Below are 13008 nucleotides of genomic sequence, written 5' to 3' on the forward strand. Positions count from 1 at the left end.
TCTCGGTGGGGGCAGCTGGTGGGCTGAACGATACAAGGCACCCATCAGCCCCTGTCCCATCGTGGCTGAACGCGCGCGTTCTCTCAACACGTGCATAGCTCTAAGCACGCCAACTTACGGGGGCAGTGCTTTCACGTTTCATCCGCACGTCACGTCCTCGTGTCGTGTTCGGCGGTGAGGTCATGGACCTCCCCTGAGTCGACTCAGCCTTAAATGAGTACCTGGCGTTGTGTGTGCACATCGCCGCTGGGGAGACAAAGGCGGCCGGGCGTGGTGTTGGCCACGTACCCCCCTCGCGTGCCGTACCGGCCTTCATAAGGTTCTCTCTAACACCACTTCCTTGGCCGCCTTTGTCTCCCCCATTGGCGAGGTTTACACGCCGCACCGGGTACTCATTCGAGGCCGAGTCGACCTAGGGGGAGGCCCAGGACCGGTTCAGAAAATCGTCACCGGTGCTAGCCGGTGAGCGGCACTCAAACTCGCGTCGCCCGGGTTCGTAGCGCTAACCACTACACTACCGCTCCCCACGCATGGCACGAAACAACACCCCCCTACACACACACACAGCGCTTTGTCACGGCGTGCTTTGTCGTCACCGGTGGCTCATATTCATGATGTCTCAAAGCCAATGGGGGGGACTTGGTTAGGGAGGTGGCTGAGGTTTGGCACATTCAAGGCATCCGCCTTCCGGGGGAGCTGTAAAAGTTACTGCAGGTAGCGGCGAGTCTCTGTGGATCTCCTTCCCGTGTGGCTCTTCCACCAGCCACAAGCTCGCTCCGTTCCAGCCGCAGCAGCAGCAAAGCAAACCGCGTGAGTACGACCACCACCACCACTAACCCTACACACGCCTGTTGATGAAGGATGCTGCTGCTGCTGCGCTGTCTGCATCAACGACGGGGTTAATTGTGCGACGCGTTTACAAACAATGCTCGTGGCAGTGTGCGTGTTTTGTGCGCAAGTGCGTGCGCTTAAATGCAGACTTTGATGCCCTGCAATGCTCTCGGTGTATCTACTTGGTGTTTGAACATCTTAACACCTGTTTTTAGTGCCAGTAAAGGGTAAAAAAAAAATTGCAACATTTTCCTAGTAATTTGCGTACACGGATTGAATAGTTCGCTTTGAGCTGGCTGTTACTTCGTGTTGCCGTGTGGCTGGAGTCGAGTAAATTAATAATTTGATCGCACAAAAGTTACGAATTTTTTTTGGGTGGGGGGGGGGGCTTGTAAAGCTTATGTTTCTGTCTGTGTTCACACAATCCGGAGTTCCTAACAGTGCGTTAATATATTCTTGGTTCTTTCGGTAAAGTCACGTAGAAGGGAAATAATAAAATTATTAAAATGAAACATAATAAAATAATTCTCACGACGTTTCGGCCACAACGCAAGCAGCCGTCCTCGTGCGTTAATAGTTTACGCCGAGTGTGAGAATAATCTGTGTACCAGTACATCTAGACACTGCGGACAAAGCTGTCTTCACGGCGGTATACAAACTATTTCGTCACAAAAACATTGATTGTGTGACGGTGCAAATGGCAAAAAATTAACATTGCAACTGTGGTCAGTCGCCGTGATGTTGTGAGGCGTTTGCATAGAATAATATAACCCCTCCTTTTAAGCTTCACCATGCATCGTTGTTACAAAGTTAAGCACGTAGACTACATGTGTGTGTATACTGTACGTCTTGGGTCTTTCGGTAAAGTCACGTGGATAGGTTAAAAGAAAATAATCAAAAATAACAGAAAACTACTGTACATGCATGTGGCTTTATTACTACTACTACATAATCAACGTTTTTAGGTTTAGATCGCGTTATTTATAAATGTGTCGTAACCCTCCACCACCCGACACGGCCAATCAGTAAAAAAGTGTCACGTTGACAAAAGACAAATAGTTCACTGCTTTAGCCCACCGGTGTGTTGAAGCATTTATAAATAACGCGATCTACACCCAAAAACGTTGATTATGAATAATATTGGTCGCGAAAGCCTACGTGTTAAACTACTACTACACACGAGCAAAAACTAAAACATACGAAATGTGCCCTACAATGAGTCCATCTTTTTCAAGGGATTTACTGCAGCGTGTCAACAGGGCGTTGGTTCACTGATCGTCCGAAATGTTGCTTAATGTCACCTCATTCCCTTCAACGAAACATTCCACGCGCGGATTGATAAAAGCTGCGTTGTACAAAATGAGCCCTGCCCAGAAGGAGGAAGCTCATTAACTGGCCATGCATGGAGGTGGGATGTGGGTTGAGACCTCCTTGAAGCAATCACTCGGAATGCAGTGCCATTATTTGTGTGAATGGCCTGGGCCTGGGCTTGACATTAATTCTGGCTTCGTGTTGGCTTTGTTGTAATCGCAATGACTACGACAACTACGACAAGACTAGCGGGTGGAATTAAGCCCACCACCTACCCACCCACCCTCTCGCTGGCTTGGTGGCTGTCGATTCTATTCTCGGGAATGGCAATACGTGGCACATCAAGGCCCCCCCCCCAACCCTGCAGCGTCCTGGCAGTTTAGTGATTAAAAAAAAACAAGAATTGCTGTTACCCTTTCTGGCAATTAAACCGGAGGTGGTAAGATGTTCAAGCACCAAGTAGATTACGTTTTGCAAGGAATCAAGTCTGCTTTGACCACACACAGTACTTATGGCGAACATGTAAACAAACATGCTCTGATAATAATATATTAATTGTCTATGAAACTGACTGGCCTTCATTATTTATTTTTACGTGTCAAATCGCGTAAGTAAAAAATGTGTCGTGAACTCTCCTCCACCCGACACAGCCAATGAATAAAGTTGTCACGTGATGAACCGACGTGCCAATTTATGAATAAAATGAATCAACATTCAGTTTTAGTTTTGACATTTTTTTAGCCAATAGTCTCAACTCGGGTGCCTTTTTTGGGTGGATTTCGTATGTTCTCTCCCTGTTCCGTATGGATTTTCTCCTGGAAGGCGAACAGTTTAGTTAGTTTGGCGAGGTTAATGGTAAAATTGTCAACGTGTTTAACGCGCACGTGTATAAAATAACCTACCCCCCACCCTCCCGAGCCGCATAAATTTAACGTTGTTTTAGGAGTGTACATTGGTTACCAGTATTACAACAGAGTTTTGTTCAAACACAGCCAGAGAACGAGATTTTAAACTGGTTGGGCTGGTTCAATTAATCTTTTGCTCCTTCAGGGAGGGTTTGACTTCAAGCAAAGAATGTTGCTGTGTTGGCTTGATTTTTTTTAGACTCCTGTCCTGAGTTATTGATGCTTCTGACTTCTTAGCGCAGTGAATCACCTGACTTGTGAACGATTTGGACTTGTCAATGATCACATACAATTAGGGACTTTAATTATGAAATGTAATGTGTCGTTAATTTTGCACAAATTAAATGCAAAAATGTTCGACTGTGAGTCAAGCGACTTTCCAGAACAATGTTAGCCAGGAGTATTGGTTTTAAACAAGCAAACTGTGGACTGGGTTTTGACTTTTTTTGGGTCTCATCAACAGGGTCGGTCCTGTTAAACAAATACTGCTGGGTTGCCAGATATTGTTTTGCAAGAGCAATCACTCTTAATGACGATGGGAGTTCTCATAATTAGACCTCCTTTGCCAGTACCAAAATATAATAATAGGGGTTTTCCCCTTTTTTCTGGCAACAAAGCTGAAACCTTTTTACAGGGAATCATGTGTGCATTAACCACAATACTTGTGGTCAAAATGCAAAAAAAAACACACACTCTGATAATATATGCATTGTCCTTGAAACTGATTGCCTCGTCTCAATTGCCTCGTCTCAATTGGTGCTAGACCAGAGGACGCCACAAGGCATACAGCTCAAAGACAGCGGCACTATCAAAGTAACGAGGGCTCGGGGTGAGCATCTACATCATTTGCCAGTACCAAAATATAATAATAGGGGTTTTCCCCTTCTTTCTGGCAACAAAACTGAAACCTTTTTACGAGGAGTCATGTGTGCATTATGGGAGTCCTGTTTTCACACAAAACAATACTGTATTAAATTCTGTATTGTTGAGCATTATGGATAATACAATAATAACTCATCTTTCAACATAATAATAGATGAATATATTAATTGTGGTAGTCGGCTGCCAGAGAGGCCAGGGCATTGAGTTGTCGCCTCCCGAGATCCGAGCTTTAAATCCAGGCGTGTGATTAAACTGGGTTCTCATTGGAAGTTGATTGGTCTCGGCTCCGTTACCAAATGGCCTGTAGAAAAATTATCACGATGAATTTGGTTCCAAACTTACATTTCTTATATTCTATCTCTGAGAATTACAAATATTGGTTGACTGTCTTGGAACGGTTGGGAAAGCACCCTCCCCCTACGATGTTGATATCTGCTTTTTATGGGCTGTACTTTGCTATACGGAGGGTTGCAATGCCCTATAAGAGATCCAAATGGATCGTCATCTCGTGGCATGATACCAGTAACATGTTTGGGATACAACTCGAGAAAACAATGAAGGAAATATGAAAGGAGACAAAACACAAATTAGTTTCAAGCCACCAGCCTGTAGGTTTACAGCAGAACATTCAGGACTTGTACTTGGTCATGTACTTTAATGTTTTGCTGAAACAAAAAGCCTAGTGTCGTAAAAACATAACACAACATTTAATAAAAAAAAAATCTCGAAGCGTTTCGTGCAAAGTTTGTCTTAAACCGGGCGTGGTGCTGGCCAACTCACCCCGTCATGTAAAGCGCTTGTCTTCACATGTACTTGCGAAACAGCACTTTCCCCAATATTATGCTAAGGCTGTACGGGGGATCTTTGCCTTTGTATGCCTTACAAGTTCCACGTGTGTACATCGTTGCTTGACATGTCTGCTTGCACTCATTTTTTTGAATTTCATTTCTTTTCCAGAACCACCCACCTCCCTTGGCCTGACAATCCGGCCACGGCACGCGCGGCGAACTTCGGCAAGAGTTCAACAGAGCATGCGTTGACAAACACGGCGATAGGATCATTCAGGACACACAGGGGGTCCCCTCGATTCGACATCTAACTTTTTTTTTAAAGCTTTCAACTGTTGCACTAGCCGTGTTTAAAGATGTGGTGAAAATACAAAGTTGTGATGCTCGTTTTTCCTTGCCAAGCACTTAGTCACGCGGACTATGTGACTCGTCTGGACCCCACCTTTAAAACTGGGTGACTCGCCCAAGCCACGGGCAACTTCGGCACGGAGGTCGCAGTATTTTTAAAAAGTTGCGCATCGTAGGACTACATTACGGACGACACTAATCGCACCGGCTGTTTACAAAGTAGCTTTACTCAAAGGGCACTTCGAAAATTGGTGGTTGTCTAAGTTTAACATACATCAGTAAGGAACAAAAGCTTTAACCGACGTGCGAGCGAGTTGGTGACCAGTGAGGGAGGAAAGGAGGCTTTCCCACACACACACACACACAGATTGGACCTATCCCTGCGACAAAATGCTGGACCTCAGTTATTTGACGGAGGAAGAACAAAGGGCCATCCTGAAAGTGCTCAAACGGGATGCAGACCTCAAGCAGAAGGAGGAAGACCGCTGCAAGTAAGTCCTGCAGCTCCCTCGCCCTTCAGCTGTGCCATGAAATAAACAATATTGAAGTGTCTTCTTGGTTCTTTCGGTAAAGTCACGTAGAATGGAAATAATAAAATAAAAAAAAATTAAAACATCATAAAGTAATATAATATTTATTTTTATTATTTTATTACTTCCATTCTACGTGACTTTACCGAAAGAACCAAGAAGATGAATCCCTGCAGTCACGAAAGCTTTAAATTGAAATATTGAAGTGACTCTCTGCTCCACCCTTATCCCCTGCACGAAGGGATACACCCCATTCCAGGATTTGCATTTTAGCGGAAGTTGACAAATGATGAGGTGGCCGGCTGGCTGAGGGGTCAGAGCACTGGTATCCTGGGTTTGAATCCAGGTTTCAGCCACCCGTGGTTAAACTAGTCCATGAGTCGAGAACAGGCATTTTGCTTGTCGGGGTCACCCGAGGTGGCGTAGCTTCAGTGGCTCTGCTTTCTTGATGTGGCCCCAAAAAACTGGTGAATTACGTGATAGCCATTTGAAATGTGTGGGTTATAAAGGTAGCCATGTAAATACATTTGAACTTCCTTTCTACCTTAGGTGGTAGCAATGTCTGGTCTTGCCCCTGTGAACTAATCTGCGTTCTCTAGTATAGTGAGTTGCAATGTGCTGTGTGTTATATTAACAGCTGTTGAGTTGGTTGTGTGGCTCAGAGGTTAAACTAAAGTTTAATTATTTAATTTTACCAGGTAAGGCCCACTGAGCTATACAGCTCTTTTTCAGAAGTGACCTGGCCGCAAATGATAGCTCAACGAAGTGGCTTATCACGTGGAAATTTATAGTAGCCAAAATCTAAATGTGGAGGGGGAAACCAGAGGAGGACCCGGTGAAAAATCCACGCCACCACGGGCAGAGAGACACGCGAACTCCAAATATACAGGCGTCAAGGGTTGGGATCAAACCCACGACCTCTCCTGTTTACCAGGCGAGGTAGCTGACAGCTGACATCTCACCACCCTTGCACCCCAGGTTAGATCTGAGCTGCTGGGTTCTGATCTGCGATTCAGCCGGCTGTGATTCAAACTGCATTCTCTAACGTCGTGAGCCGATGGTCTCAGCTTTGTCAATAATGACTGCGCAACAAGAAAACATTTCCCATTGTTATGTTTTATTTTTATTATTGTATTATTTCCCTTCTATGTGACTTTATCGAAACAACCAAGAATATGAATCCCTGCAGTCACGAAAGCTTTAAATAGATTTTTTTCCAATTGTATTAAAAACATTTTTTTTTATGAATTCAGCTACTTCCAGCTCTGAGAATTAAAACAATGGTGTGATGGCCATGCGACGATTGTCGCTCTCTGTAGCAGGGTGTGTGTGAAAGTGCACCCCTGAGCATGGGGATAAAGCAGAGTGATGCACTGCTCTCTGCGCTACTTGATGAGAGTTTCGATTGCAGAATTGTTTTGTTCTATTCGTTGTAAATGATGACAGCAAGATGGTCGAGGAGCTAAATGCCAATGTCAAGGTCTTCCGGCCACGATGAGAGGGCTTCTGGAAAGAGTTCGTGTAGTGTTGCTGTTCCTGTGTTGAAGGAACGCAGACGACAGTTGCTTACTATATGGTCCATAGTTTGGGTTGAATGGCGACAATCGCAATGACTGTGGCTTGTCTTGGTGTATCTCTGCGTATCTCTTTTTGATCTGTGTGTGTCTCCATGTATCTCCGAGTCCCCTATGGATTTATTATTTGGATTCAAAGTTCAACTTGCATGATGGCCACAATCGCACGACTACGTCTTGTGTCATTGATTTGCCGTCCGTGAAGGAGATGCGGTGCGCATTGGCCTGCTGTTGATGTTCTGATGCTGTTGACGGCTACACCACCCAGGTGTGTTCGAGGAGGAATGTAAAAGCCAGGGAGTGCGATGTCTCGGTATTTTGTTGACATGACTCGAAGGCACCATTGGAAATAAAATGCAAAGAAATGACCAACATTTAATTTTTTAAAAGTGACAACAGTGAGTTGTAAGTTTGTGCGTGTGTGTGTTAGCAATGTGGGGAACGGTGGCACAGTGGTTAGCACACTGCTCTAAGAACCCTGTGAGCCGGGTTCGATTCCCACTCACGATCGACACCAGTGACGATGATTTGAACTGGTCCTAGGCCTCTCCTAGGTCGACTCGGCCTCAAATGAGTACCTGGTGATGTGTGTAAACATCTGCACTAGGGAGACGAATGTGGCCAGGCATGGTGCTGACCACCCACCCCTTTGTGTGCCGTGCCGGCCTTGATAGGTGCCACTCGCTAACAGCACTTGCTCCTACAGTCTGTTAAGGCTATACGGGGGATCTTTGTTGTTTTAGCAATGTATTTTAGTATGACAAATGGTATGAAAAATCAGATAGTAGAGCAGATTGTAGCTGATCCTACAGGATGTTGGGTGGCCAGCGAGTGTCAGTGTGAGCCAGTTTGGTCGTGGTCAGTTGGTCAATGTATCTTGCAGTTAATGCGAGGCATTATTTCTGAAACAAACAGCCTGCTGTTGTTAACCGGTTTCTGATATTGCTTGCCAATCATGGACAGCCGTGGAATTGAACCGATGAAGTCGTATTTGTAGCACAGTGCGCTAACCACTGCGCCACACCACTCCACCCAACCTGCGATGGAGTCATCTTTAATCGACCTGTCTGACATGTTTCGCAAGAGTGGACGTCGCGCTGAGTTACAAATTTATAACCTAACCCTAAAAATGTAGAATCACTCGCAACCAAACTGTAAAACCATAACCGTAGACTTTTCATCGTAACCCTTGGTGCGGTTCTCCGGGTTGAGTCGCGTGTTGATCATATCTCTTCTGGAGCTTTTGCCACGCGCTACGGCTGCAGGCATCTTCACGGGTGGAATGAAAACTTGAGGGAAGAAATCCTCAGCCCGCAGCTCAACCCAGAAGGACCACGATCGGATTGCTAAGCGGCTTCGCCAAGAGGGGATGTCGCGCGTGTTTTAAATTCGTAACCCAACCCCAAAAATGTAGAATCGCTCTCGACCAAACTTTCAAAAACGTAACAGCAGACTTTTCATCGTAACTCTTGGTGCGGTTCTCCGGGTGCAGCCGCGAGCACATCTCCCTCTCGAGCTTTCGCCACGCTTTATCTTCGGTTGGTGGAATGAAAACTGGAGGGGAAAAATGCTCAGCACGCAGCCCAACCCAGAAGGAGGACCACACTCGGATTGCAAGCAGCTGCGACAACAACTTGCGTCTTCCATTCCCATCTTCTTAACCCTTTCCGAGAATTCTGCAGGTTGCGCGGTGGGTGTTCCATTCGCCGCTGAATCTCGGAACACGCAAGCGGCTCTGTGTTAATTTATTTAGAGCGGCGTAGCGTCGTTGTTGTTAGAGAATCGTAGCGGCACGATCGCACTCTGGAGGCTGGTGCCAAACTGTGCCACGCCCTCCCGCATGGCCTTGTGCGAGCCTCGGGTTCGTCTTCGAACCTGAAGACGAACCCATGTAGATATTTTATTTTAGTTTTTCTTTCAATTCCGTTCCGATGACGTACATGTAAGATACGACGGAGCGGCAGCCAAGGGATGGAACGTGTCCGAGCGGGCGACCGTTGAGGAGATGGAGCGATGAGATGAGCCCGTGTGTTGCAGCAGGGGCCCGGCTGGGTGGATTGTTGTATCGCAGGATTCAGAGAGGTGGCAGCGGCTTGCGGTGGCCTTATTCCAGCAGTGGATTGAGCATTGCTCCAGCTGCTGATGATCATCAAACCCTAGCAGTGGTGCGATCCTGCAACCAGCAGAGCAGCTGATCGTGCGTCCCGACAGTCGTGTTGCTCTGACTCCAGCTCCTCTCAGATGGGGGGGGGCAGGGGGGGCAGTAGAGCTGTTGTGTGTGTTGGGGGGGGGCACCGTGACGCTGATTCACCAGTACAAACAGTGGGGGGCCCGAAGGGACATTTGACGGTGTAGGACCCAGCCCAGCACCCGCCTGACGCGCAGGCCCTGTTCACGAATATAAACTCCAGGATACCAAGAGGTTTTTTCTTTTTATAGTTTCTCGAAAGGGTACGTGTGCATTTTCACGTAAACGTGGGTGATTGTTGCACAGTGGTCGGCCCACTGCAATGACCCGAGTACAATGCCCGGCACCGGCTCACATCGGTGGCGAGAGATATTTTGAACCAGTTCCGTAACCCCACCACCACCACCACCACCCTCCCCCCTTCAACTCGCTGACAAGCATGGCGAAGTATGGTCAATACAACCGCGATGACTGACACGGCATGGGGGCTGCCTTCGTCCAGCAGTGGACGACAAAGGGCTGTCAGGATGACATTTGCAGGAAGGAAATTCATTTTCAGTAGCATTCGCTTGTCCGTAAAATGTGTTTTTGTTGGACAAAGATAGCGGGGGAGCTGCAGTCGAGCGGGTCCACGAGCTGAGCTACGAACCCGGTGACCCGAGTTTGAGTCCCGCTCGGCGGCGAAGATTTGATCCGGTGCTGGACCTCCTCGAGGTCGACTCACCCTTAAAACGAGTCCCCGTCACGACTCGTGAAAAAAAAAATTGGCACCGGGGGAGACAAAGGCGGTCGGGCGTGGTGTTGGCCACCCCCGCCCACCTGATGTGCCGTGCCAGCCTTCACAGGTGTGTGCTGCTTGTTAACAGCACTTGCTCCAACATTCTGCGGGGGGTGTGGGGTCGATGTCTTCTGACCAAGTCACTGCTAAAGCTCTTGGCAAGAAGTCAACGTGGGGCTATGCAGGCGAACTGGTCTCGTGGGTATATTTGGTCAGCGCTTGGGAAATCGCTCCTGCGTTGAGAGTTTGTACCGGGGCGGGGGAACGTGCCAAGCGATGGTGAGGCAGTGTTTTATCAACGTTATGACCCTGAATGGTGAATATAATTGATAAAGCATTTACGCCCGTGAAATTAACTGTACTGCATTTTAGGGCTATAAAATCAATCGTACTGTTGTTAATAGCAATGCTAACGCAGGGATGTGGGTGCAGTGGTTAGAGGGCTGTATTGTGACCCCAGTGACCTGAGTTGGACTCTCGGTGGGTGTTAACATCATTGACGAGCGATATCTGAACCGGTGCTGAGCACTGCCCCCCCCCCCCCCACTCTGTCAACCTGCACTGACCAGCATGGTGAAGTATGGTGAAATAAGCGTCATTACCGAGATGTGTTGGGAGGCCTTCATCCAGCATTGCATTGATTGAGGGCTGTAGATTGCCATGACGTTATTACGTATTTTGACAGAAATCTTCACTGCTTCCAGATACAATCACGCATTTGCTCACGCGTATTGTTTAAATAGATATGAAGAGAAAGGTGCAGCCCTGCAGTTTCTTGTTCCCACCACCGCTGCTGTTGCGAGGGCCTCCACTCGAGTGGGTTTGAGAGAACCCATCTCGTGGATTTTGTTGGCCTATTCCAGCACACTGGCCGGATGACTTGAAAGAGTTCGGCGTAGCCACACTTTACCCCACCACACACGTGACCTACCGGATGGGTGGTTTGCCCATCTATGCTGCTGGGCAGACAGAGGCGATTGGCGGGTGGGATTTGACAAACTGGCACCGGTGTCTCTCAACCGCCGTGCCGGACCATCGAATCGAACCGGTGACCTCTGGATCGCGAGTCTCGGTGCGCTGCTGACCATTCAACCGCTGTCGCAGCGTCCTCCCCGAGATGCCGGGAGTGCGATGTGAAGTTCAAAATAACAAATACTACAATAATCATGAAAAGCGCTTGACATTCCTTTGTATGGATTTTCAAATTTGCCTCGATTGCCTGATAAGAGCCAGGGACTCTCGCTCAATAATATTATTGTAATGCAATTATTGATTTTTTTAAATATATAAATTGTATTTATTTAGGACCTGGATACATTATAATTAATAATTATTCATAATTGTAATAAATATATTGTAATAAATATATGACAATAATATCAAAACGAAGAAAGGTTTTGCAATGGAAGTGTGAAACGTCACACACTGTCTGTTAATTAACAATGTTTTGCTGGGTTTTAATTAACGTGGGCGTGTGTGTGTAGAGAAACTGATTGAAAAAAAACCGTAACCACCTTGGCTTCTGTACAAAGAGCTTAGCCGAGGTTCCATCACGATAGATTATAACATCTGTAATAATAGAGATAACGTTTAATTGGCTGTTTTAAATAAATGTATATGAAGCCTGGATTTTTTTTTCTTCTGCGCATACATATTTCCACATCTCCTGTTTGCAAACCAGACCAGAGGTGGAATTTCCACATTCCTATGGCTGAGGGCGAGTCTATCCATAGTACCAACCACACTGTTTGACTTCCTTGCAAAGTGGTACTCGTTTATCCTGGATGATGATGGCCACAGACACCCCCCCTCCCCGCTCATAACTTGCAATTAACGCTTGTATAACAGGTTAAACGTCACTCTGTGCCATACAAGAGCATTGCGTAATCCATTTTCGTGATGGCAGAACTCCCCATAGACAAAACCAGTTCCGAATGTTTTTATTGCAGTGTGAATTTTTTTAATTGACCATAAGATTACAAAACACCGTGGATTTATAGTGTTACTACTGCAGCACACCCGCGTGTTGAAGAGTGAATCCGCAACATTCACAGTTTGAGTACGACGTTTCGCTGGTAATTACATCCAGCATCAACGGGCGATATGCCAGAATATTCGCGAAAGCCGACGTGTAGTCGATCCGGGACTGCATTGGGAGCCAGTGGGGGAGGGGCTTGGTTATTGGGTGTGAGGTGGTCACATTTACGGGAGTGGGTGCGGCAGTGTGGCAGTGGCAGTCGGTATCGTCCTGAGATTGTAAGTGATGGGTTTTTGGAAGGGTGCAGAGGGGAATAGTTGGAGTCGGCGATACGTGACACAGCCATGGATGACGGCAATAACGACAATTATGTATTCGGGAAAGCCTCACCGAGTCTCAGGGCTCTTATTTTTCAGGAGCGGTCCTGCATTCCGATGTTTGACCAGTTCCATAAATGGGCATTTGGCTTCACGTGAGAGGGGAACCCAAAGTGCCTGGTGAAAAACAAAACCCCACCACCACGTACACAGGGAAGTGGACACACAATGATGCCATCTCCTGGCCAAACCTCAGGCAGGCCAACACCTACGACGCCTGGCAAGCCCTGGTGGATACCCATCCAAGTCCGAACCAGGCTCAAACCCGGCTAAGCATCGGGTGAGATCGGGGCACATTCAGGGCAAATTGACCTGCAGCTTGTGAAAGCAATTTTTCCGCTGTATGGATATTGCAGAAGCCGTGTTGAGTGCGGGACTTATCCTGTGAGTGAGCGATAATTGAATGTGCAATGATTAATTCAAAGTGGCGCTTCAGATACTCTGTGTTCAGGTGTCTCCGTCGGAGCATCCCGAACTCGAGTCTTGCTGTGCTGTCATCCTACTGTACACACGCCAGG

The 13008-nt window shown here is 47.0% G+C and overlaps 1 protein-coding gene across 8 annotated transcripts in view; it reads left to right on the forward strand.

Moving 5' to 3' along the window:
* The first annotated feature begins 601 nt into the window (after window positions 1-601).
* The window catches only part of SYTL2 (synaptotagmin like 2), an 81177-nt gene continuing 68770 nt past the window's right edge, over window positions 602-13008 (forward strand). For all 8 annotated transcript variants that reach the window (XM_078877279.1, XM_078877280.1, XM_078877283.1 and 5 more), the window contains exons 1-2: window positions 602-810; window positions 4887-5556. In XM_078877279.1, the coding sequence (XP_078733405.1) occupies window positions 5456-5556 (101 nt within the window). In that variant the 5' untranslated portion in view covers window positions 602-810; window positions 4887-5455. The remainder of the gene's footprint in view (window positions 811-4886; window positions 5557-13008) is intronic.

The sequence above is a fragment of the Lampetra fluviatilis genome, chromosome 47 (genome assembly GCF_964198595.1).
Source record: "Lampetra fluviatilis chromosome 47, kcLamFluv1.1, whole genome shotgun sequence".
Taxonomy (NCBI): Eukaryota; Metazoa; Chordata; class Hyperoartia; order Petromyzontiformes; family Petromyzontidae; genus Lampetra; species Lampetra fluviatilis.